The sequence below is a fragment of the Amaranthus tricolor genome, chromosome 16, assembly GCF_026212465.1.
Source record: "Amaranthus tricolor cultivar Red isolate AtriRed21 chromosome 16, ASM2621246v1, whole genome shotgun sequence".
Taxonomy (NCBI): Eukaryota; Viridiplantae; Streptophyta; class Magnoliopsida; order Caryophyllales; family Amaranthaceae; genus Amaranthus; species Amaranthus tricolor.
Window position 1 is genome coordinate 7,561,339 of NC_080062.1, and position 26,493 is coordinate 7,587,831.

The window sequence follows — 26,493 nt, forward strand, 5'->3', positions numbered from 1 at the left end:
ATAAGCGATAAATTAAACTTTTCCCAAAAGTAAGCGTCCAAACCCCAAAGCTGTGCTTTGGAGCTGTTCGCAGTTAGTAACTGCGAACAGGTCAAAAAAGACAAAATAGCTGTTCGCAGTTACTAACTGCGAACAGAAAAAAAAAAAAAAAAAAAAAAAAAAGAAATTTCTGTTCGCAGTTAGTAACTGCGAACAACTATTTTGTCTTTTTGCTGTTCGCAGTCTAACTGCGAACAGTTATTTTGTGTTTTTTGAACTGTTCGCAGTTACCAACTGCGAACAGCTAGTTTGTCTTATATGCTGTTCGCAGTTAGTAACTGCGAACAGCTTCAAAGCACAGCTTTGAGGTTTGGACGCTTACTTTTAAAATTTGTTTAAATTTTCACTTATTTAATTACTTTTTTTTATTTTTCGCTCAACAATTTCAAAAATTCTATGTTTTGTGACACTCAAAATGACATGAAGGCTGAAGCTTCCTCAAAGTGAGAAACACTACGACAACTGGTCCAAATTTTGGACACCTTTTCTATTTTTAAAGTCATATTCGACCACCCTTGTTTTAAATATTCATCACTCCTATTTGACATATTCATATTTCATATACTGTTTGTATGAATTTGTCACCATTGGTGTTAGGATCGTCATCTTTTACTTTATAATATTTTTATTTTGAGTTATATATTTATTATTTTTTCTAATATTTTGAGTAAATTGAAAAAATCAAATTAATTTTTGCTTGATTCACTGAAAATAAATTCACTTATTGATTATTTAAAAATAAACTCGCTTATTCGGTTTAATTGTTGAAAAATATTCCAACTATTATTTATTCCTGATTATTTGATCGCAAAGATACTTTGAAGATGCTTATAAATAACAGTGGATTTATTTTCAGCAATGATACCAAATATGTAAGTTCATTTAAAAATAATCAATAGGTAGGTTTATTTTCAGCAAATCCAGTAGAGATTGGTTTATTTTTGACAATTTACTCTTAATTTTATTTACATATTTTCTTTTAATTTTTAGAAAATGATTGAAAATAAGGCAACATTTCACTCATGCACTAAAAATAGTCCCTTCCATTGATTATTTTCTATCAATTTCATTTTTAATATGTATTTGCTCCCAACATATTCGATGTGAGAGGGGAGTGGTGGGGTTGTGATGGTTCAGGGGTGGAACAATGGTGATTCAGATCACTGAGTATGTTGAGAGCAAGTACATAGCAAAGGTGGGATCATTCGCAGTGTATGAATGAAATGTAAAATTATTTTCGATAAATTTTTATAATTTTTTCTTTTTAATTATATCCACACAATTTAATAACTCAACAGCGCTTTTAATCTATGTGTTATTTTGTATTGTACCAATCTTATAGTACATTTGAGGGAGTAACATTGTTATACAAAAATCTTGAAAATTTTAATAACCTCATCAAATAAGAAAGACATTAAAATGACGGTTATTGATTTTGACATACTTATTTTGACTAAATTTCTCTAGTTTCCTTAATAGGTTGTTCATATTGCAATTTTAAACTTAGCTAATGCTTCAATTTCTATTGGGATCGAAAACACTTTTGTTTATATGGTCTAAATAAACTAAATATCATATTAGATTACTTGTGGTCAATATATAGTGTTTCCATAATTAAAACAAAAATAATATCATTTTTCTCTTATCTGATGCAAATAATCTCACGTTTAAATTATTATCTAATAATTTAGCATTTATTATGTATTTTCGTCTAACATACCTAGTGATTTAACCCACCACAATCTCACCCTCCCCTCCCACACCGAGTATGTTGGGAGGAACTTTTGCTCGATCTGCTGAAAATAAAACCAACTATTGATTATTTTAAAATAAACTCAATTATTCGGTTTAATTGCTGAAAATAAATCCAACTATTATTTATTCCTAATTATTTGATTACAAAGAAACTTTGAAGAAGGTTATAAACAATGGGTGGGTATTAACTATTACCCGTCCAAATTTTAAATTATTTTAAAAAATATTGTTCAAGCTCGCCCATTTTTTCGAGTTTAACGGATAGCCCGCCCATAAGCTCTAGTCTCCCCATCAATACCTATATTATCATTTACAATATTTTTTTTTACATAATCTCACTTGCAAAAAGAGTAGCTTAAGATCTAATACTTAGTGTCCTTAAATTAAAAAAATACTTTAAATTTTAAACACCAGCAAATTAATACAAATATAATAATAAAAAAATTTTAATCTTAAATAAAATTAGAGTCAACTACAAAGAGAGATATAAGGGAAAAAAGTCGTTTATTTTTACTTTTTCTTATTAGTTTTGTACTTGAAATTAGTATGACAATTAACAAGTATCAAGTTTGGCAAATGTTTTAACAAAATAGAATAACCAACTATAAGGGAAAAGATATTCACTGTTTCTTTATATTTGTCCACTTTACTTTATCATGTATTTCAACGCAAATTTTGATCCTCGACATCTCATAATACGCATAATAAAAAATTGTAAAAATTACATATTAAAATTCTTTGCATCAAGACGAATCTAATAAAATCCCACATAAATATATATTTTGTCTTGAATATATGCTTCAAAAATCAAATTTAAAGTTCTTTTTTATAAAGTAGAAAAACTTAAAGTGGACAAACAAAAAGAAAGGGAGAAAATAATATTTTGGGTACAACTACCACCTCATTGAAAGCTTAGGTTAAGAAGTTTCTTAAAAACATTAAACTTTAGTTAAATGATTTTGACATTATTTTACAATATACTCCTATTAATTTACATTGTACTCCCTTCAATTCAATTCTCATTTGATCTTTTACACTATTTATCAGTCACTTTTAATATGTATTATATTTTTAATCTGGATGTCAAAATATAAAAAATAAAATTTTATTTGATTCGTCTCAATGTGAATTTTATTAATATCAATTTTTTATAATATTCGCTACAGATATGCTGATAAGTGATAATGATGATGCATCCAAATGTAAGAAAAAATCTAACTGAAATTAGATAGATTCTAACAACTATTGTACAACTGCTGTTCTAGTTCTAGTACCTTAACAAAGAATATAATGGCACATAATACATATTGTCTACGTATTTTGTTCCGAAAAAACTATGATAACTGGTAATTGGTAACGAGCAAGGGCTTACCTCAAAGATCGTAGAAAATTTGAGCTAAAATTGCAAAAAATAAAACAAACGAACATTTGAGTATCTCTATATGTTTATCTAACTAGGAATAATAAGCTTTTTAGACAGGATTTGCCCAGATTTGTATTACCATATGGGCAGACTATAACCATGTAAATCCCCTATTCTGATGTAATTACACCTGCGTGATGGAAGGCTCTTCAGTCATTGAACATTTGATCAAAGTGCCGACCAGTAATCAACCTTGTAAATTGTTAGTATCGAATAAAGAACGAGATTTTTGAGAGAAACTTCGTTTCCTCAGCTCATTACCACAGCTGTATCCTCGTCTGGCACCATATTTAAGTCAGGTAGCACAAAGAGTGAATCCTGAGATGTTGCACGCTTCTGTGATTCAGGCTCGGATGCATCCTCCGTTTTATGGACTTGTCTTGTTACACTCGATGAGGCTGCTTCCGATATTCCATTGTTCGTGTTGTTATTATGTTGATCGACTGAAGTTGGTTCTGATTTTATTTGAGATTCTACTTGTAGGTCGAGCTGCAGAACACATCCAAAAATTACGAAGTTCAAATATTTGACACCAACAGAAACTATAGACCGTAAAACTAGAATCAATAACATCATAATTACAGTAAATCAAACTAAACCAACCATTCTAGCAATCCTACTAGTAAAACTTATTCGAACACACTTGGGAAATGTTCTCATTTTGAAATGTTCATTCAAACAAACACAATCATGACTCAATCTGACATAATCTGGGATTTTAACCATCAATTTAAACTTTTGGTTTAATTGCTTCTTAACATGGTATCAAAGTGAGCATGACAAGAAGTCAGGGGTTCGAATCTCAACCACCCATGGAATATTCAGCATCATATATGCAGAAGACCTGTGTTGTATTCACACTTCTAACCTAAAGGGCTCTCGTGTAAAAGGCGTGTTAGAGTATATAACATATACTGAGGCCTCAACCATCAGTTTAAGCTTTTAGTTGAGTTAATTCCTTGATAATACCATATGCAATACAACCTCCATATTATACAAAAACTCGTCAATTCATGTTGAAACTTGGGGTAGTAGAAGCAGTGAAAGCAACGTTTTGATTCAGAAAGTGACATTAATCTACCAGTACTATCAGTTATTTCAAACTGTCAAATTATGCACATTTTAATAGACGATTAAAAGCCTTGACAACAACATCAAGCACGAGTAGAGGTGTTCATTCGGGTCATGGTAAATTTAGGGGCATGTGTTTCGGGTCGGTTCAAAATCGGATCTTATGGTTACATTGGTTTTTACATATTTTTAGATTCATTTTGAAGTCAGGTCAAATCGGGTTTGATAACAAGGTCGGTTAAATAACGGGTCGTCGGGTCTGTTTTGAACACCTCTAAACACGACAGTTGGCTGATAATTTAACTTTGGAATGAAGACGAGTAATAGTATACCTTAATTCTCTTCAATTTCTCATTAACTGATCTCTGTTCTTTCACTGTTAGACGTAATGAAGCCAATTCCTGTCGGCAGAGAAAGAATCATCATTATTCATTACCCATTTGATTCCAGAAAACGAACCAAAAGTCATCGGAATTAGCTAAACGGACCTTTTTCAAATATGATCGCTCCTTCAACAGTGAATTCTCCTCTTCTTTAAGCTCGGCAAATGTCTGGCAAATTAAACAAAAAGGCGCATAAGATCATCAACCATAGATCCAGAACACATCTTTTAAACACATTAGTTGCAGTGCATAGTACTAAAAAGTCCGGTGTAACATAATTTGCCAACTGTTGAATATTCGCACATAATGGCCCAAAAATTAGAGCAAAATCGACCATTATTCGTGATCAGATTAGCAATTATTGGAAATACTACACATGTTCAGAAGATCGCCACATCTATTGGATTGTGGAGTATCATCAAGTGTGTATGCAAGTCAACACTCATTATCGTGAATTTGTAGGTTTGAGCCCAAAAGTGCCCCATGGATGTATCTACATGAGTGGGGCTCATGAGCCGATCACGTGTCACGGCCTAACATAATTCTAATCAGATTAGCAATAAATCACCCGGAAATGCAATAGTACCTTCTTTCTCCTAGGTCTTTTGCTCGTGGTAGTAGTTGGGGTTTCAGTTGAAGCCGAAATCTGAAACAACCAAACATATGAAAAGGTTAGTTTTGATACACATGTAAAAACTAAAAAAAATCCAAATTCAAGGGAGTTTCTAGTAATTAAGAAACATTAAATTGGCTACCAAACTAAATTATTCTACAACTAGTATTTTTTTTTTCATTCAAAAAAGGAAAACAAGATCAAAATGAGTAATACCCACATAACATAAGTCATTACTCTATTTCTCACATTAGTCCAAACTATTCTACCCAACATTTATAATTTCAGCATCAACTCAACATGATTGATGAATAACTAAGATATTCAATGAGGGACCCACTATAAGTGATTGAAGATCATTCTAATTTTCAACCACCTACTACCTATTCCATTCAAACTCAAAATCACAATGCAAAATTGAAAGGGAATCTCTTTAAGCTTTCCAAACTTTTTACCAACAAGTCTTCTATGAAATCCTTAGCCAATTAGCAAAAAAAATATTTATAAAACAATAAAATCTAAACACTTGCTTAGGAAATAGTTTTTTTTTAAAAAAAATACTTGGACCGACACAATTAAAGTCGTATTACAGTGAGACCGACTTAATAAAGAATTAACGTTTTACCTTTAAATATGTAACATAATTTGAGCATGAGTTAAGAGTTTAAGACCCCCAATCGAAAACATTCAAAATTGGCCTAAATTACCTACCATTTAATAGTTCTAGTAAAACAAATATTTAAAAAAAAATAAATAAGTGGGTCCTAGATTATTGGATAAGCAACTAATTCCCATCCATGAGTCATGACTCATGACCCATCCATCATTCACATGAAACTTCAAACCACCATCTTCCAAGAATTAACACCAGCCTTAGTGGGTCCCACTTTTAAGGTGCCCCCAAGAAAATCCCACCATCATGAGCCCCACTGTAATTTTCATTAGATCAACAACAGCCCTGATTTAAGGATCATTGTAAGAAGCATAGTACTGCGTAGCACCAGATCAAGCATTTATCTCTCAGCGTGTCAGCAACCACGTGGACAATTCCTATTCGCTATCCTAAATCGGTAACCTCCAAGACAGCAAGCTCAAATGAGCTAACCATATAGCCACGTGAGAGAGCCTAACCGTGGTCACGTGACATACATTACCTCACGTGACTCTATGGCCCAACCCATAAATTGTGGTATTCAAATAGTGGTAGCTCACACACTACTATACCCATTACCTACGAACCCAGATCAATTTTTTAAAAAATAATTAAAAGAAAAAAAAAAGAGTGACGTTTCATGGCGACCTATTTGACTCCGTATTATTTATTTATTTTATTGGAAAATGGGAACATATAGAACGGCGCATGAGAATCAAGATGGGGCGCGTCTACACATGATAAAAACCCAAAACTTCTAGAGAGAGAAAGAAAAATGAAACACGATTTTCAGAGAGAGAAAGGAATTGAACACAACATCCACTTAAACAAACGCGGACCTAACGCCACACCCATACACCAACTTACAACCTCTCTTTCTCTATTTTTTCATTCTTCATTCTAAAATGGAACCCACCTAAAACCACATCCTTTTTAATGACTTTTTTAACCTTATCACCTAAATTGTCATCATCGTATCCGCTCGTAGAAACTATGGAAAATAATAATTTATACTCATTCCTATTTACATTTGGGTTGGACACGGATATTACGAGTAACAGGGGTCCAAAAAAGTGATAGTTAGCGTATTTTTAGTGATTTAATTAATTATTAAAGTCGTAGGTAGGGTATTTTAATTAGTGTAAGATTAGGTATTTTGGTAAAAAAAAATGGAAAAAGTAAGGTGACTTTAACAAATAAGTAAGTAAAAAAAAATAATAGGGAGTATTATTAAGGAAAATACGGTCAGAGACTCTATCACTAAAGAGGTTAAAATGTCATTTTGACTATTAATCAAGGGCATTTTTGGCATATTTAGGAGAGAGAAAATAGAAGGCTTAAAATGGAAGTTTCCTCCAATATGAAGTTGAAAAAAGTCATCACTTATCAGTCATCCAATGAATATTGTCTCAATTTTTCTGACAAAAATGTCCTTCCCAAGATTCCACATTCTTAAACCCTCTCCAAGGGTACTTCCGACAAATCCAACTTACCCAACAACAAATAAAAAAATTAAAATTAAAATAAATGATTTTCCCGAAAAAGTAAATGGAATTAGTAGCGGAAAACAAGAATGATAGCTGACCGGGAAAGCGGAAAAGGAAAGATTGAAAAAACGTGAAATGAAAGAACACTTCTGTCACGCTCCACTCACGTGACTCGTATGAAAACTCACCGGAAAAGAGAGATCCGGTTGTTGACAAGGGTAAAACGGTAAATCCAACGCATTTAATTTTTTTTTAAAAAAATAAAATAGGACTGACCTTGGATCTGAACCGATCGGACAGTGGAGGGGGAATATGATGAGAGGAGAGAGAATCATCGCAACCTTCACTAGGAGAAGCGCCGCCACAAGTCCAACTAAGAGGTGTGGTAGGACTACGGCGAGTAGTTTCCCGTCGTTTTTTATTGACACTATTATCAATTGCCGGAAGAAGTGAAGAAGACGACGACGTATTAGGTTTCGAGCGCGGCAAGCGTACACCCCATGACGGGGGGAGAGTTTTAAGAATGAATGAAGTAGTTGGTGTAGGTGTTGATGTAGTTGAAGAAGAAGGAGAAGGAGATTCTTTCAAGAGAAGAAGAAGGTCTGCAACTATGGCGTCGTCGGAGATTGCTGCACGGAACCACTCGTCTTTCATTGTGATTAGGGAAGAGGGTGGTGGCGGAGAGAGAAAATGAAAGGGAATGGGTAAAGACTAAAGAGAAAGGGAGGGAAGAGAGAGAAAGAAATGGGGGAGAAAGAAGCGGAAATGAGGGGGTGGATGAAAAGATGGGATGAGTGTTGTGTTTTGTTGTGTGTGTTGGGTGAAGGGTGGAGTAATAAAATTATTTAATGTGTGAAATTATTATTTTTATTTATAGGTGGCTTTTTTTAATGGGAAAGATTATACCCTCTTATATGCAATATTAATTGTCCTATATTTTTTCTTTCAAAAACAAAATTGTCCTATTTTTTTTAAGGAAAAAGTGTCAAAAAATACATGATAAAATTTTTTTAAAAAAGTACCTAATAAAATTTTTTTTCAAAAGAGTACCAAATAACGGTTGGGGTTAAGTTTTCCGTTATCTTTTTTGTCCATCTTTAAAAAGTACTTAATAAAATTTTTCTTTTCAAAAGAGTACCAGAACACAATATAATTATCCAATACAAACACAACATCATATATAACTCTAAGAACATCATCCATAAAAAGTTCACACATTATCCAATACAAACACAACAGAAATGCATCGTCCAACACAAACCTAGAGGTTCATACAACTAAAGTTTCATAATTATCCAATACAAACACAAAATATGACAAAAGTCTTCTTGTAATGGCCAATCCCTCCACAATTATGAAACTTTTGTCATATTTTGTGTTTGTATTGGATAATTATAAATCTTTAGTTGTATGAACCTCTAGGTTTGTGTTGGATGATGCTCTTATGTTGTGTGTGTATTGGATGATTTGTGAACTTTTTTATGGATGATGTTCTTAGAGTTATATATGATGTTGTGTTTGTATTGGATAATTATGTTATGTTCTTGGTACTCTTTTGAAAAGAAAAATTTTATTAGGTACTTTTTAAAGATGGGCAAAAAAGATAACGGAAAACTTAACCCCAATCGTTACTTGGTACTCTTTTAAAAAGAAAATTTTTTGTTAGGTATTTTTTGGAAAAATTTGTTTATTAGGTACTTTTTTGAAGAAAAAAAATCTATTAGGTACTTGTTGACACTTTTTCCTACACTATTATTAAGAGATATTCTTGTGACTTGTGAGTTGTGAGAGATTGTATTTTTGTGAGATGATTTTAAAATATGAAGTTTAATATAATGGTAAGGGCGTCGCATACAAAATTATATGTATTATCAATGGATTTTTTAATATGTACTTTATGCATAATCAATAAGTGATTAAAGTTAAAATATAATCAAGTAAAATATTATTTCATCTAAAAAAAGTAAATTATTACTCCCTACGATCTTTTATGTTCTTTCACTATGAGCTTTTCACACATATTAAGGAAGATAAAATCTTTGGTTGAAGTGGGTATTATTTTAATTAAATAGTAGTGTGAAGTAATGATTGTATTGGAAGTATGAGAGAGAAAATAAAAATAAATAAAAGTAAAACAAAAAAAACTGATTTTATTAATGTAATTAAAGAGGAGAAAGAACCGTACATGGAAGGAAAATTAACCAACTATGCTAAACTTTCCAAATTAGGAAATTTTGGAGGTTAATTCTAAAAAAAGAAGGGAACTTAATCCATCCAAAAAAAAGAATAGCCATACATGTACACTCCAAACTCCTTGCATTGGCCAACTTACAATTACATGGATTAAGAACTAAATTTACTATAATCAGAAATTACAAACATAATCTGAAAAAAATGACCTTACAAATTCCAAATCAGCCTATAAAAGCTGTTGTACAATACACAAAATATCAAAACAACCATACTTAACAGTCCACAAACTCTTGAATTATCTTCAAAAACAGTAGCATTAACAGTTTCTGAAAAAAAAATCAGTATATCATTGCCCTTCAATGGCTTCAGAAAGTGAAGAAGAGCAATAGGGGGCCTGGTACTTTGGATCAAATGCATATGATCCAGAGTCCAGTTTAGAATAAGAATAAGAACCACAGAACATGGAAGAATAAGAACCACAACAACAAGATCATCATAAGCCAAGGCTCAGCAATGAGTTAAGGCATCTTATTTTCCAAGAAATGTTGCCACTAAAAGTTAGTGACTCACTTTCTCACGGTACATTCAAACGGATTGCTCAAAATACGGTTATCATCATTATCAAACCAAAGAAGCAAACAAGCCACACGTTGTAGAATCGAAGTACAAAAACAGTGGAAGAAAAAGAGTGGTGGTACCACATACTTGAGTCTAAACCAATGGCCGAACATACTTGCATTAGAGATGTGGCAACATGTTTAGACTTGGCACCATCAATGGTTTTGAGGTTGATAAAAAAAAAAGGCGAGATAAATGCACATTCAAATCCATTACACCCCGCTTTAACCGATGCTAACAAAATAAGAAGGATGGAGTGAATTTTGAGCCTTATCCAAGAAGACACCATTTAAAGACACCCAACATACAAAGTCATGTACGATTTTATTCACGTCGACAAGAAGTGGTTTAATTTAACCAAGAAAACGCAAAGGGTTTATTTAGCATACAAAGAAAAGGTCCCGTATAGGGCAGTGAAGTCATCAAAATTCATACCTAAGGCCATGTTCTTAGGGGCGGTAGCAAGGCCTAGATGGAATCGATATGGCCAATGTACGTTTGATGGGAAAATTGAAATTTTCACTTATATGGTGGCATCACAAAGAGACTCAAAAAATCGACCAAGGGGGTCAATAGAGATTAAATCGACCGAGTTAGTTACTCAAGAGGTGTATAGGAGTATGCTTATACAACAACTCATTCCAGCCTTACTAAGAAAATGGCAAAGTGAAGGTCCTTCCATTATTTTTATTCAACAAGATAATGCAAAGGTTCATATCATAAATGATGATCCAATTTGGCAACAGCACAATAGGCATTCTTGATTTGGGTTTCTTTAGGAGCATAGAATCACTAATGCATAAAAAGATGCCCAAAAACATAACAGAATTAATAACAGCAGTTGAAGATGCATTCGGAGAGTTACATCCAAACAGAGAATGAGGATGTTGCACAAAATTCACAAATCATTCATGAAGCATATGATGAAGCAATTGAAGAAACTCAAGGTTGATAAACTTCACAGCCCCTCAGTTTATTTTTGTTTAGATCATCATTAAAAATGTGACTTAAAAAACTTAGGACCAACAAAGTGTCAACCATAATCCATATCAATAATTAAAGTTCATGTTTTTGCTAAGTCACTTCATTATTTTACATTATTTCAGAAAAAAAAAAGCCCCTAATTCATCATAGAGGTTATGAATCCTCTCGGATTATAATTGTTCATCAACAAATGAAGCAACTAAACATGAAAAGAAAATCAAATGATATGTTTAGGTTTAACAAATGCTACTCAACCAAGTAATTAAAGTTATTTTTTAAGAAATTAGAGGTCAATAATCCTCAACAAAATTGACATCACAGGCATATATGAACATAAACATCAAGAAATTTCAGAAAACATAAACTAAAAGAACAAAACATCAACAGATTTCTGAAAACATAAATAAAAGATCAACATAAACCAACAGCAAACATGAACACAAAAACCAGCACCAAAATGTCAAGTGTAATTATAAAAAAAACGAAAATCAGAACAACTTTACAAACATCAGATACGTTTTTTAGGGGTTGTTTTAGCCCTAGAAGCAATAACATCTTCAGGAGTGTCAGGGACAACCAAATCAAGTTGATCTTCTTTCACATTTGGTGAACTTGAAGGATTTTATTTAGATGGAGAGTCAAACAACCATTCAGTAATTGTTGGTGGTGGTTCCTTTTCAACAGAAGGAGAAGAAGGTAAAGATTCATGATAAATAGATGTAGCATCATCTTCAAGGAACATGTGATATGCCTCAAGATCCATTTTGGACCACCTTAAAATTTCATTTGAGTATGAATGTGAACGACCATGAAAGGAACAAGAACAAAATTCGCCATACTCACAGAGACCATCATAAAGAAACAAAAGAATTGAAGAATCATTCTTAGATTCTTTGTTTTCCATCTCAAAAAATTAAAGCTTCAAGAAGAAGGTAATGGCGGATGAAGGAACCTCAAAACAGGGGGCATGCAAATTCCAAACTTTGCCAAAAATCACAATTTGAACCTCAAAATGTTGTGAATGAACCGATTTGTATTTTAATTCAGTTAAAATGAACTAAAAGTGATCAAGAAACAGGGGGAAGAGAGTTAAAGAAGCCATGAAAATGGTTTTTTGAGGAGAGAGAGAGAGAGAGAGAAACGTGTAAAATGGGAGGGAGAAGGGGAAAGTAATCAGGGGTAATAATGAGAGACACAACGCCTAAAACAAATTTACGAATCCAAAGAGGAGAAACCGGTGTACATAAGGGGAAATGGGGTTTTTAAGGGGTAAACATGGGAAAAAAGATTTCCAAAAATGGAAAGTATTCCAAAGTAAACAAACATATAAAACTATCCGTTATAATAAGATGGAAAAACATAAAAAGAATGGAGGGAGTATTTGTTTTATTTCAATGTAAATTTATTTTCATGTTATTTTATTTTTAGTTTTCTTACTTATTTGTGTTATTTTCTTAGTTTAAATAGGTCATCATCATCTTGTTTTTGTCAGCGTTGTCTTGGATATATTTTGGGCTCTAAGCGAAAGCGAAACAATGAAAAATTAAATACGAACGTTATACTTTTTTAAGTGGCAATCGATAAACTATTAATTTTATCAATTAGACAAAACACTAATATGCTTGATTAACCTATTAATCGTAAAAATATATAAATTAAAAATATAATTACTTAGTTACTTAAATAAAATAGTTATCGATGAAAAAAGTACAAAATTATTTCCATCAACATATAACCCAAAATAAATAATTAATAATTTACAAGATCACAAATGACCGTTTATTATAGTAATTTATTATATAATTGTTTTCATTTATAAAAAAATATTATAACTCTTTCTAATATACAAATAAATATTAATTACATAAAAAAAATTTAGGCCACTCGAAATAACGAGGTCTTGAGTCACCATTGACCCCCTGATTTTAGTAATTATAATTACCCTCTTTATTAGTGTTGAGTTCTAATATCAATATACTTCAAACACCATATAACCATTTGACTCCATTTCAAAAAAAAAATATATATATATAACCAATTGACTCCATATAAGTGAAACATATATGATGTTATACATTAACTATTAATTAAAAAGATTCAGAAAATATTCTTCAAAGTTAAATTGAGTATGACAATCATCAAATATATTTAGTTTTGCATGCTTTTATCATAATTTAAAATTAGTTTGTGATCAGCACATGATTAAAATTAGTAATTATTTAAATTTAAAAAATAAGTAAAAATAAATATTAAATATCATTTATTTTAATATAATAAATGAGTTATTTTTAATAAAATGTATCACATGTATATTTATTTCTTTTCTCTCCAAAAATTCTAAGGAGTAGTTAAAAAATAAATATTAAACAAATCAATGAATTTTTATTTTTATTAATATTAAGCAAGATAATTCATCATCCAAATATAAATCTATTTTTTAAAATATGCTTTCAAATATTTAATATTTTACCTCTATTCTGAAATACTTGCAATCGATTGTGACATATTATGTGAATAAAAATCGCTATTAGTTGCAAGTATAATGGAATGGATGAAGTATATATTACACTAAATATTTATAATGTAATAATCAATTGAATTTGATTATTAATAAGATGTAAATTAATAATTATAATTCAATATATTAAGATATTATATGCATTTGCAAAGGAGGTCAAGCTAATATTGTTATAATGAAGTACATAATTTTTCTTTACATTATATAACAGCTTGGTTTATGAAAATGTATTTTATTCAAACAATTACTCATATATAATTAGAAATTTATGTACATTTGCAAAGGAAGTAAAATATGTATTTGAAATTCAATATTTATCGATGTACATTGAATATATGTTGTAAATCGTCAAATAGGAACAAAAGGATTAGGAAGTACTTTCTTTATTTCTCTTATTTTGCAATTTTTCATTTTCATTTGTTGTATTGATTTTGCACCTTCTTTTTTTTTAAATGGTTCTCCTGTCACTTATTTAATTTTATTCACAAATTTATACTTTCTCACAATTTTAACTATTTATTTCTGAACTCCACTTTTTTCAATAAATTTCATTCATTTTGTACTAGAAGCAAAACACGAGGGACAAAGGTAGTATAAAGGTGTTTGACAAACAACTGATAGCTGATTACAGTAGCTAATTTGACTAGCTGATTTTGAACCCGCTGCTATGAACAACTTGTTCAAAAACAGTAAGTTATTTCAACCAGCTAATTTATCAAATATTAACATTACATGGTTTGACTATCCAATACTCTATTTATCTCAAAATAATTTAAAAATATCGAATAAACTATTTTGCTAAACATTTCAGTATATATTAATAGGAACTGAATGGGTGTGGCTGCCATGAATAAGCGTGAGAGATTCTCATACACGTGGCAAATGAGAGGTTTGAATATTTATGCGTAATGAGCAGTGGTGTTTGTGTTTTGTGTTACTCTTGTGGCTGTGGCGTTTACTTTTGCCTCCCTTTAAGTCATGAGTGGGGTTGTCTTTTAGGGTTTCGGGTGCTCGGGTCGGGTATGAATGTTACCAAATCGGGTGCGGTTGAGTGGCCCAATTGGAGTGTTAGAATTTAGGCGTGGGTGGATGCATTCATCATCAATAGCTGACCTGTCATATACTTATGATAATTGGTAATCAGATCAAATATGGTTCAGATTTCAAACTTAAAAGTAATCACTTTATGCACTGTACTTGTTTAAATTCCAATTCTGGCAAGTGGCAACCAATATTGGGATATCAACTTTTTTTTTTTAAGAAAAAATTATTTATAATAATTTAATCTTTTATTAATTTTTTTACAATAATTTCAAGTTTTAATTAACATAAATAATTAACTTTAAGGTCACTTAACTAAAAATATTGTTGCACAAATAGTGATTGATTTTTACTAGTCAATTCCAACAAAAATAAAAGAAAAATAAAATTAAAAACAAAAAATATTAAAAATTAAAAGTTAAAATCAAAAAATAAATTTACAGGAGTTTACTTTTTTATTTTTAATAATTTTTCAATTTTTTATAATTTAATTTGGTATTTACTTTTTTTATTTTTTTATGCAAAATAACTCGTTGTATAGGTAAGAGGTTACCTTAGTGTATTCTTAGTATACACCAAGTGGGATTATTCGTGTTTAATTAAAAGTTGTGATTAATGTAAAGAAATCAGTAAACTGTTGGATTATTCTGAATAATTTTTCCTTTTTTAACTTTTGAGGGTGTAAATATCGCCGGACTATAACTCTAATCTTCGATCTTTGCCACATTAGTTTTTTACTAATTTTAATCTATTGTATTTTATTAGGAAAAATTGTACCAAATGGTCCGATTTTTTATTAATATTTCTATAACAATCCCAACTTTTAATTTTCCTACTAATTAATATACGATTTTCGAGATCGTCATGTTCTAGTTAACGGTCAAAATTTTTGATTATGATTCATTAATTTCAGAATGAGTTTCCTGTCACTACAACAAACTTAACTTTTTGCGATATTGAATTTAGTGGCATTAAAAAATTCATATTTTAAGTATAATAACTATTAATTTTTATTTTAAGTACCAACATACAATGTTTTAGCGACACTTTATTTTGTCTTTAGTGACATATGTAATTGTCACTATAGTCTATAGTGGCATATGCGAGAAATGTCACTATATCCTATGTCGCAAAAAACTTTAGTGGGATCTTTTATTATGCTGCTAAAAGCTCTAGTAAATGTCACTAAATCCTCTATATATACTATTAGAAATTTAAAATAGCGACATTTAAATTAAATGTCCTACTAAAAGTAAATTATGTTGTAGTGTGTTTGTTTCGAATCTGGTCCAAAATGGATAGATTTTTAACACCAATGGTTTATTCGACAATTACTCGAATATTGCAAGCTAATTATGCGGAGTATAATGCTTATTAATTATAAAACTTTACATTTTAAGGTCAAATACTCACATTGTCACATGCATAAAAAATGCTAAATAGTAAATGTTTTAAATTATTAATAATGTTTTAAGGTTCAGATGAGAGAAATTCTATAGATAAAATTTAAAGAATGTGGTAAAATATTACTTGAAATAAAAATATCATAAAAGTATATCAAAGAAACAAATCTAAATAAAAATGTAGAGTATAATTAGAGTTGTATACGACAAAAACAACGAAATAAGTGATAAATAAATGAATTTGGAGTATAATTCTATGTCCAATTCAAATTGTCATATTTTTTATTTAATTTGTACTCATAAATTTATTCGATTTATATATTTACGAATATGATCTACTACTTTTACTATTTATTCTTTTTTTATTTCTAAAAAGCTCACTTTTTAATTCATTATACTCTAACTTTTTATTTTCTGTACCAAAAAAAAAATAGAATAAAATAAGGGGAACAACTTTAGTACTTGATTAGTTTCACAAAATAAGTGTGTTTGGTGGGTTTGAAACACAAGAGTCACATACTAGCATGAACCTAGGGCATACCGACTTACACTACTATTTTTGTTTAGTTATAGTGTCCATATCATACAAGGTCTATATTTGGAGTTCTTTCGTTGTTTTCAATCAATATGACTAGAAGTAAAACATTAACGGTCCGTTTGGTACATGGTATTAGAGAGCGGTAATGGTAATAAAATTAAGTAATAAAAAATTTAGTTGTTTGGATGCGTTCGATGGTAATGGATGGTAATAAAATAAGGTAATGAAATTACCAAAAAGGGTCATTTTTATTACCATCAAACAACCTGGTATTAGGCTGTAATGGTAATGAAGTATTACTGTGGTAATAAAATATGGTAATATTGTTTCGAGCTGAAGAAAAAAAATAATGAAGAAAAAAAGGTAATGTATGTAATTATCCAAAAAAATATTACTATTAAAAAAAGAATCATTAGATAGAATAATTTAGATACAATAATGCTTTTAGATACAAATATACAATAATAAAACTAAGAGTCATTACCATTTTTTATTACTAACAACCAAATGCAATCAATGGAATATTATCTTCTATTAATTACCATTCTTTAGTCATGCACACCAAACAAAAGAATCTTCATTACCAATTCTCATCTCCATTCCTTCATTACTATTGTCATTATAACATTTTATTCCCATTACTTCATTACCATCAACCAAACAGGTCGTAAAAGTATATCAAGCTTTTGATATAGTATCATATCAATAATCTACATGAGATTAGACATAATAGTATTGTTATGATATTTTTTGGCAAGTCAATTAATTCTAAGATTATGTTTTTATGATTTTGGTACATTAATAAAAAAGAAATTTCTCATTAATAATATAAATTATTCGCAATCCGTTAAAATAAATCGACTTATGATTTATTTTTGAATAAACCCACCTAAAGGATTTCTTGCTGAGAATAAACTCACCTAATGTTTAAAAATGTAAATAGATTGTATTATTCTTAATAAAGAACCCCGTTAGATGGGTTTATTTAAAAATAAACCATAAGTGGGTTTATTCTCATGAATTGCAAATAGGTTGTATTATTATTAATGACAAATTCTCCTTAATAAAATTGAAGTGAGAATCTTTCATAATCAAGTAGATAATAAAGCTTGATCATGAGTGTGTTTGTAGACAGTTTTTTGGTTGACTTTTTAGTTGTTTTTTTGTCCTTAACTGTCAAAAAAATATATAATACATTTGACTATTAGACTGGTTGAAAAGTTGTGAAAAAAGTATTATTAATGACTTTTTCATTAGCTATTAACTTTTTTACTCATTTTTTTATCTAGTAGTCAACACCCAACAAAGAGTTTTACCAAATATTTATATAATAATTGATTTAAACATCTAACATACCATCCAATACATTCATCTAGTTAAATCATTTGAAAGATAGGGCTAGATGAATGCCAACCATGACCCACCCTCAAAGATCAATAAACAAAAATAGTAACAATAGCATATTATTTAACCTAGAAATTATTTCAACTCTATATTTGAGTCATAATTTATTGATTATAATATCAACATAAGAAAACTGGTCATGTACCTAATTTAAACTTATGATAATTTATTATTTCTGTCATAAAAACTAATATATAAAAGTTTTGGTCCATTCTAGCCAAAAGTCATGTTTTTGCTGATGCAAACACACTCCATATCTCTAAAAAGATTGAAATTTGAGGAGTGAGGAGTAAACCGAAATATACCATACCATACTTTACCATACCATCATATCCATTAAATTCCACTTATAAAACTAGAGTCTGAGGATAGATACATACAGATCATACTCATACCCTTCTCTTACGAACGAACAGAAGAAATATCGTCAATTAGACTCCAAATAGCTAGAACTCTGTTAAGAAGTGAGTAGTAATGCTTACAATTATAAAGATGCTCAAACTATGGTCACACATTAACCTTGCTTTCTAAAAATATTTTTTCAGATAAAATTCTAAATTTAATTCTTCTCATATTTTTTTTAAGTTTTTTTTTTCCTCTTAATTACATTGTATTTTGAAAAACAAAATATTAAAAGCTAATAGTCAATTTGATAGAATTTAAAAATATAATTCACCCATCACTCACGATGTCTAAATTCCCCCTTGTGTCTCATACATAACACAAAATAGTTCCAATATAATATTGAATGTGAATTTACCATAAGATTCTTAAAGGGGAAGTCCTATTTTTTACTTACTAAACTCGTAGATAGTACAAAAGGTCACTAGAAAGTAAATATTTGTAGAAAATGATAATTGTTCAAGTGAGTTTTTATTTAAACGTTAAATTCAACCGATTATAATTTTATCAATAATTAATATTGTCCAGATGTTTCTACATAATCAATTTGTGAATGACATCAAAATTGACATGAAAAAACATTTTAAGTATATTAGATCAAGTGACAATAATTTCCTCTTTAAAAATAGTAATTATTTAGAGGAAACCTTTTAATGTTGGATCTTAAAAGAAAGAAAAAAGAAAAGAGAAGCAAATGTAAAGCACACACAAACCATATTTATTTAAGATTTCCCTATAAAGCATAGCATAAGCCCTCTTTTTCACTCTTTAGTGAGCAAGAAAGCAAAAAGTGCAAAAAGAATCACATTTTTATCTCCCTCTTATTTCCCATACTTTTTTTTTATTAGAGTATTTTTTTTAACTATCTAGTTACATTTGAATTGGAGAATCTCGACTAAAAGTTGAATAGTCTTGGTTGACAATAAACAACTAATTACTTATGAATCAACCACCTTACATTCGATTATTACAATGACATTAAATAGGTCTCGTCTTCGGTGAGATTTGAAATCAGATGCATATAACCTAATTCTTATTAGTTATAATGCTAATAGAATGGTTAATTCTGATTGACTATTGATAACAAACATTTACGCAATTTCACATCAATAAGAAGTGCTCATACTCAAAGGTATTTTTACGACAAAATGAAATGATTTTCCTTATTTAGAAGTCCTTTTTCTAAGGATCTATTTGTGTCATACTCAAAACTGGTATGGAGGTGTAAAATAGTTGTGCAGATAGCTGTTAGTTGTCTAAATAATTTAGAGAAAAATCTTAAACCATTATTTTTATTTAAAACGTTACAAGTTGTAATGTTTTGTAGACAACTACCAACACATTAAATGCTACTTACACTGTTACTTATCAAATAATGATGTTTTTTAAAATAAAGCAACACTATAGCTTGATTAAACTACTAATTACTACTTAATCCGTTACTTTGAACATGTTTTTGATTTTTAAAAATTCTAAATTCTTGGCATAAGCAAAATTATTCTAGAATATATTTCTAAAAGATACTTCATCTACCCCTATAAATTACCACCTCATTTTTAAGAGTATAAAAATGAGTAATTTGTAGTTAAAGAATAAGACAAAATGTTAATAAATGAAAGAAATAAGAGATTAAGAAGAAGAGAGAAAATACGTTTATGGATAAAATTTATTAAAGTAAGTGACTTAGATTTTTACCAAAAACGAAAAATAAACTAGATAAACTAAAACAAAAATCATAGTGCTTTAAGTATTTACTAAAACTACAATTGTATTTCTATAAGTCTTCACTTATTTGAGCTTTTTTCTTTGGAAAAATTGTCTACAATAATTCTATATCTTTGTTTAATTTTCCTATAATAACACCAAGTATTGATTAACCATGAATAATCCCATGTATTGTTATTTGTTTCCTATGGGATTGTTGCTGTGGAGCTGACCGGTACAACAGGTCAGAATTTAACTTTTTTTTTTTACTTATTTTTCCTATTAGTAGCTTCATTTCCATGAAAATCTGTAACAATTATTTTCATTTTTCTCTATTAACATATGGAAAAGCATTCTCTCATTCTATCTATTCTTCTCCATTAAACACTTTATCAATTTTTCACTTCAATCCAATTGAAAAATTCAATAGATAATAAATTTTTCTATCATAAAAATATGATCTATTTTTGAGATGTGAAATAAACAAGGCTTATTTTAGCTTGGTGATCGATTGGTAAACCAGTGGTAAAATGGCTTTATAAAAGTTTATTAATGGAGGAATAAAAAGATGTTGCCTCCACAACGACAATGGTTTTGCGTCAACAATGGTGTGTCGTAGGAATAAAAGGGAGAGCAAGAAATAGGTGGGAAGCCATAGAAGAAATGTCAATTTGGTGAATTGGTCTGATGAAGATGATGAAAGGTGATCATGAAAGTTTGTTGGTAGATGATGAAGATGATGAATACAACATTCCACCTTTAATAAATAATAATTGTACATATTTTTAGATTTTTCTTTTTATTTTTTTTAAAGTTACCTAATGAATCGGTTACCATCACACAAACAATGTTCTTGGGCATTGAGACTATTGAGCGTTAATAACAAAAATTGAGGTAATTATATTTGGACAAATTTTCATTATTTAAATGAACAACTAGTCTCTAATCATAGTATTACCCTGAAACAGAAAAATTAGATTTGAGAAAGTTAAACGCGGGATCCGGAGATGTTCTTCAAATAAAAATTTTGTGGCTAGTGGCTGGCTGCCTCAGGGCAATTTTGTTTCCCATTCTTTGTTTTTCACATTCAGCATTTCTCTCTTTGTACTCCTGATCCCCTAGTATATTAACCAATTTTTGTTTTTGTGTTTCACATTTAGCATTTCTCTCTCTTACAAAAGTAACGGAAGTACCGTTGTTTTGGCTTCCTGTCAAGTCTTCTCTTTCTTTCTCTTTCTTTAGCCAAAGGAAAGAAAGAAGAGCACAAAATTAATTCACATTGATCTGAGAGTGGGAGAGTAACAAACAATTTATTGTCAAGTCAATGATTGATTTCCATTTTATTTGTTTACTCCACAATTCACATTAAACAATAAACAAGAACCAAGTGGGTATTCTGTTTCCCTCTTAATTTTAAAATTTTATAACTAAATTTATATTGGTTTTTTACTTTTAAGGGTTGTATTCTCTGTGTCGTTGGGTCTACTACTATTGTTTCACATGCTCCACATGAGCGGGATATCGAGTCTGTTAAGCAAGTATGGCATCTACCTATAGAGCCAGGTAATTGGATTTGTGTTCTTTGAAATATTTGGCATTTTTATTTCAAGATTGGAATATATACAATTTTTCTATTCTCTACAAGAAATCTCTTAATGAGCTAAGCACTCCTTCTGTGTGCCTAGCATGTCTTAGCTTTTGTTTTCTACTATCTCATAGCGCCCAGGACTAGCTTACAAGAAAAATTCTTTTATACAGGTTTCCTCGTGTATTTTGTTATTATTGTGGTGCTGGTTGGTGTCCTTATTTTCTATTTTTCTCCGTATAATGGCAAACACATATGATCATGTATATTGGGATTTTCTCCCTCATGGGCTCTATTACGGTTTGTTTACTCAAGTTCGGGGTTATTTTCAATTATAGAAATATAGAATTCTCTCTGATACCAGTGCTCAACATGTGTAGGTTATGTGTGTAAAAGCTGTGAGTATTGCCTTGAAGCTGACATTCGGAGGAAATAACCAATTTAAATACTTTGAAGCATGGTTCTTCAACGTAGTTGTAATTTTCTGCTGTCTCATGTAAATCAACTACCTGAACAAGGTAATTTATAAAGTGTTGTTTCTCTGTGATCACCATCCACTGCGTGATGCTGTATTATTGTTGTTTCTCTGTGGTATCATTGAATCATTTAAGAAGTTCTATTTCTAAGTATAATAAAATTCTGTCATAATGATGTCAGTTGCTGCTTCCTTATTTTCTAATTAGAACATGTTATTTCAAATACCTGTTTCTATCCAATACATGTTGCCTTGTTGGCATTTGGGCAATGATATATTAGTATCAAATACATTAGCTTTAGGCTGACTTTAATTTTTGCAATTTGTCAAATATGACAAAAGTCTCTTTAGCATCTCGGATCTCATGTTCTTTTCATATAGTATAACAGAGTGCTATGAATTGACTATTTCGGAGTGTAGTGAGCATTGCATGAGCATTTGTTAGAGGATTATCTTGAAGAGGAGGGCAAGGAGTTGGTAAAGGAAAGAAACCTTAGCATACTAGTATTAGATAGGATTATGCGATTGGATTGGTGATCATAAATACTTGTTAACTTTTGAAATTTCTTAGTTGTAGATTATTTTATGTGATTAGTATTAGATAAGGTTGAATAGTCTTTAGTGATGTTTTGCCATAATGATTTTTTTTGGTTCATGTAGTGAGTAGTCTACCTCCATAATGTTGGAATTATGGATGTTGGCTTTGGCATTATTGTTGATGGATATTGGGAGAGCGCATACCACTTGAAAGGAACCCTCTACTATAGCTTGGTTCTTATTTACAATTTAATCTCAGTTTGCACTTCAGCTTTGGGTTTCTTCTATTAGTGTCCTTGTAGCTATACATTTTGGTTCATAGCATTGAGATATTGTGGAGCTCGCAAGCAGGTTGGGATTGAGTCAGGAGAAGGCCTTTGTTCCAATTAGGGACATTAGGGATTGGGGTTTCAGCTTTCAAGCATTACATATACATGCAACCTAGTGCTACATTTGGTAGGATTAGTCTTTTTTGATATTAAAGCATTTGATGTTCATATCTTATCAACAATTTAAATTCATCAAAAACTGTGGAGATGGGAGTGGTAGTTATATGCCATCGAGATCTAGCCGAGACAACTTATTTGAAGATCATGTATGAGAAATTGATGGTTGTGTAGGAAGCTCAATTTTACTTGAGTAGCAATGTGAAGTCTTTTTTTCCATTTAGATCCAGAAGACTTTAGGTACTTTAATCTCACACGTCTCATAGGGTGATGAACTTGTACTCATGGCTCATAGTCCATTTGTCACAAAGACATAGCCACAAGTGCAAATATAGTTAAAATCAAGGAAAGTGAGTAAAAGTGGTAAAAATATATTTTATAGTAAAGTGAGAAAAATGTACGAATGAGATGAAAAGGTAAGTTAATGTATGGATGAGAATTAAAGAAAGAATATCGGTCATGGCCAAAAATAAAAATATGGTAAATTCAATGGGATAAACTAAAAAGGAGATTAAAATTATTTGGAATAGAGGGAGCAGCTCTTAATGTTCTTGAATTGGAAGGAAAGGGCTTTGAGTGAGAAGTATGAAATTTAGACTGATGCTCCTAAAGCAAGGGATGTGAGTTTGAGGAAAAACTTGAATTTAGCGTTTTTCGCAACTTGAATTTCCACTAGTGTAACAGCATGGATGGAATTTACACAAAGTCTAGCTTTTAATTTTTGACCATAATAATGTAAACCATTTTTACTACTTGAAGAATTGCTCTTTATATGATGTCATTGGTCAAGTTTTTATGTTTGATATGCTTATTATAATCTGTGATGTATCTTAAACAAATTTACTCTTTCATGTTTGCCACTGTTACTGAAAAATACTGTCTACTCAACTGAAATAAATTGATTGCAATAAGCTAATGAACACTCTATGATCATAAGTTGATTACTATATTCTTGTGAAAATGATGAAACGACCTCCATGCCCTTCAACAGTACGCTAAAGTTGTATTTCTTATTTAAAATTAAATATAAGCACTTGATTGGACATGCACTGAATGAGATTCACTCACTTAAGAGAACTGTACAAAATTTATGAAACGAGTTGCAACAAAGCATATATAATAGATTAGGAGCATTTGCTTGAAAATGGAAGCTTGATGTGTCTTAGAAGAGTCATCATATTTCTTCATTTTAGAATCTTTCAAGAGAATGTTTGAGAAGATAACCGACGCAAGAGAAAAGGGGAGAGAGGATCGAAGCAGGCATCCCATAAATTTGATCTAATCTTTTATTAAGAATGAACACAAAGATATTTGCGGATTGAAGCGTAATAATCTTGGCAACTAATCAAAATGAAGTAATTCCATTTGCTTCATGATCACTAGCTTCTCTTTCTGCATTCAGAGTCTACAACAAGAAAATATAAGACCAGAAATAACCTTTTCTTTATTTTTATTTTCCATGGGGAGGAAGATTTTTTAAAAAGGAAGGGCTTACAATGGGCCTCATATGAGTAATGACTTGTAAGGATTTTCTGCATTAACTCTGACAAACTATCCTCTAATTGTTTGTACATCTACTAGCATAAGATACCTAGTTCCTATTGAGCAAATAAAATTTCTTTTTAATGTTATTGTTTACTTATCTTTTTTTATTAGTTGTTGATTAGTACTAAAGATAAACGATGAATAAGAGTACTCTTTGTTAGTAACGATCTCTCACATTGTTTGTTTTGGTTCATGTAGCCGACTCGATATAGTGGGATTAAGACATTAATGTTAAACGTTTTTACTCGCTGAAATCTTTTTGTGGGGGCGAAAGTCTACATTTCTTTGCAAGTCATCCTGTACGTTTTTAATGACGCTCGATTCCCTACAGACGCGAACACATTTAACACTGCTAGCCTCTCTACTATGTCATGTTTACTTCACTTACCATTTTTGCAAGTATGATCATGTTTAAGGTAACATACTGTTTTTTTATATCACTTTCAAAATTATCATTGGCAATTTTACATTTCAGTATCTACAAATAATAATAATAATAATAATAATAATAATAATAATAATAATCTTAATGTTTTGATGATCAACCTCAAATTCTATATTAAAATTGATCATTTTATCTTAAAAATTTTCAAGACGCGGATACACAGAATGGTTCACAAATAGCTGCAGAATTGTGTGGATTTGTAACCATTTTGTCAGAGACATTTCTACTTCACAAAACCAAGGACATGGGAAGTACTCCAATAGTGCCGCTTCCTGCAACTGAACTTGCCAGGCAGACAAGTGGCAGCTGCACTCATGAAAATTCAAGGCGTTTTAGCCACCATGCTAGCCCAAATCGTGAACGTGAAGAATAAGCACTACTGCACTAGCTCTATTTCATTCAATGGACAGTTTTTCGGGTTTCATTGCATCTTGGAGCACAAAGTTTAAGCTTGAAATTTTAGACCAATACAAGTTTTATTCTTTGCAGACTGCAGACAGATTTTCTTAAAAATAACTGATTGCCAAATTAAAGGATCCAATTATTTATAGGTAATAGAGATACAACAACTTTAGTTAAGAGTTTTGGAAACAAATTTATAGATTCTGAATGTTAGAATATATTTCAGATTCAGAAAATAAGTGAAAAAAACTTCTAGTGGTTAGTTTTTAAATACCAAGTCAAATGAGATTAGAAAACTAATGCAATTCTTACAGATTAATTTTGTCTTGTTTGCTTTGATAATTAGGTTATGTTCATAATATGTTTCAGATCAAAGCAGATAGCAAACATATGGACACAAGCAAGACATACCATAGAAATGAAAACATATGGATACAAGCAATAAACATGACGATATCAGCGTCATTGTTATCACCTTCATCATCTTTGTGCGTCACCATCATCGATATAGGTTGAAAAAGGACATTTTAAACAAGCTGCACCTTCAATACAGAGTATGGAGGTTGAAAAAGGAAGAAACTACACAAATTTGAGGTTAAGTATTAGATATGGAGTTCTTCACGAATTCGTTCAGGAAGTATCTCAATAATGCCTCCTACAAAATTTGTTATGCTTTTCCGTGTATTAAGGTCGAAAGAATTTGCCTCCTACAAAAAATAATACCCAATATAGATTTTTAAAATGAAATATAGTACTTCATATGCAAATATAGAAACAATAATAACCAAGGGACCTCATATTTATTAAAAGATTAAGGCAAAAGCTTTTCA

The 26,493-nt window shown here is 30.5% G+C and overlaps 1 protein-coding gene and 1 pseudogene across 1 annotated transcript; one reads left to right on the forward strand and one right to left on the reverse strand.

Annotated features, from left to right (window-relative positions):
- Positions 1–2,902: 2,902 nt before the first annotated feature.
- On the reverse strand, positions 2,903–8,286 carry LOC130802797 (uncharacterized). The gene is made up of 5 exons (XM_057666873.1): positions 7,700–8,286; positions 5,258–5,317; positions 4,777–4,839; positions 4,621–4,689; positions 2,903–3,706 (listed from the first exon to the last, which is right to left on the reverse strand). The coding sequence occupies exons 1-5, from the start codon at positions 8,075–8,077 to the stop codon at positions 3,467–3,469; spliced, it is 810 nt and encodes a 269-aa protein (XP_057522856.1). The 5' UTR covers positions 8,078–8,286; the 3' UTR covers positions 2,903–3,466.
- Positions 8,287–14,567: 6,281 nt separating this feature from the next.
- Positions 14,568–26,179, forward strand: LOC130802486 (probable magnesium transporter NIPA2; annotated as a pseudogene).
- The last annotated feature ends 314 nt before the right edge of the window (positions 26,180–26,493 follow it).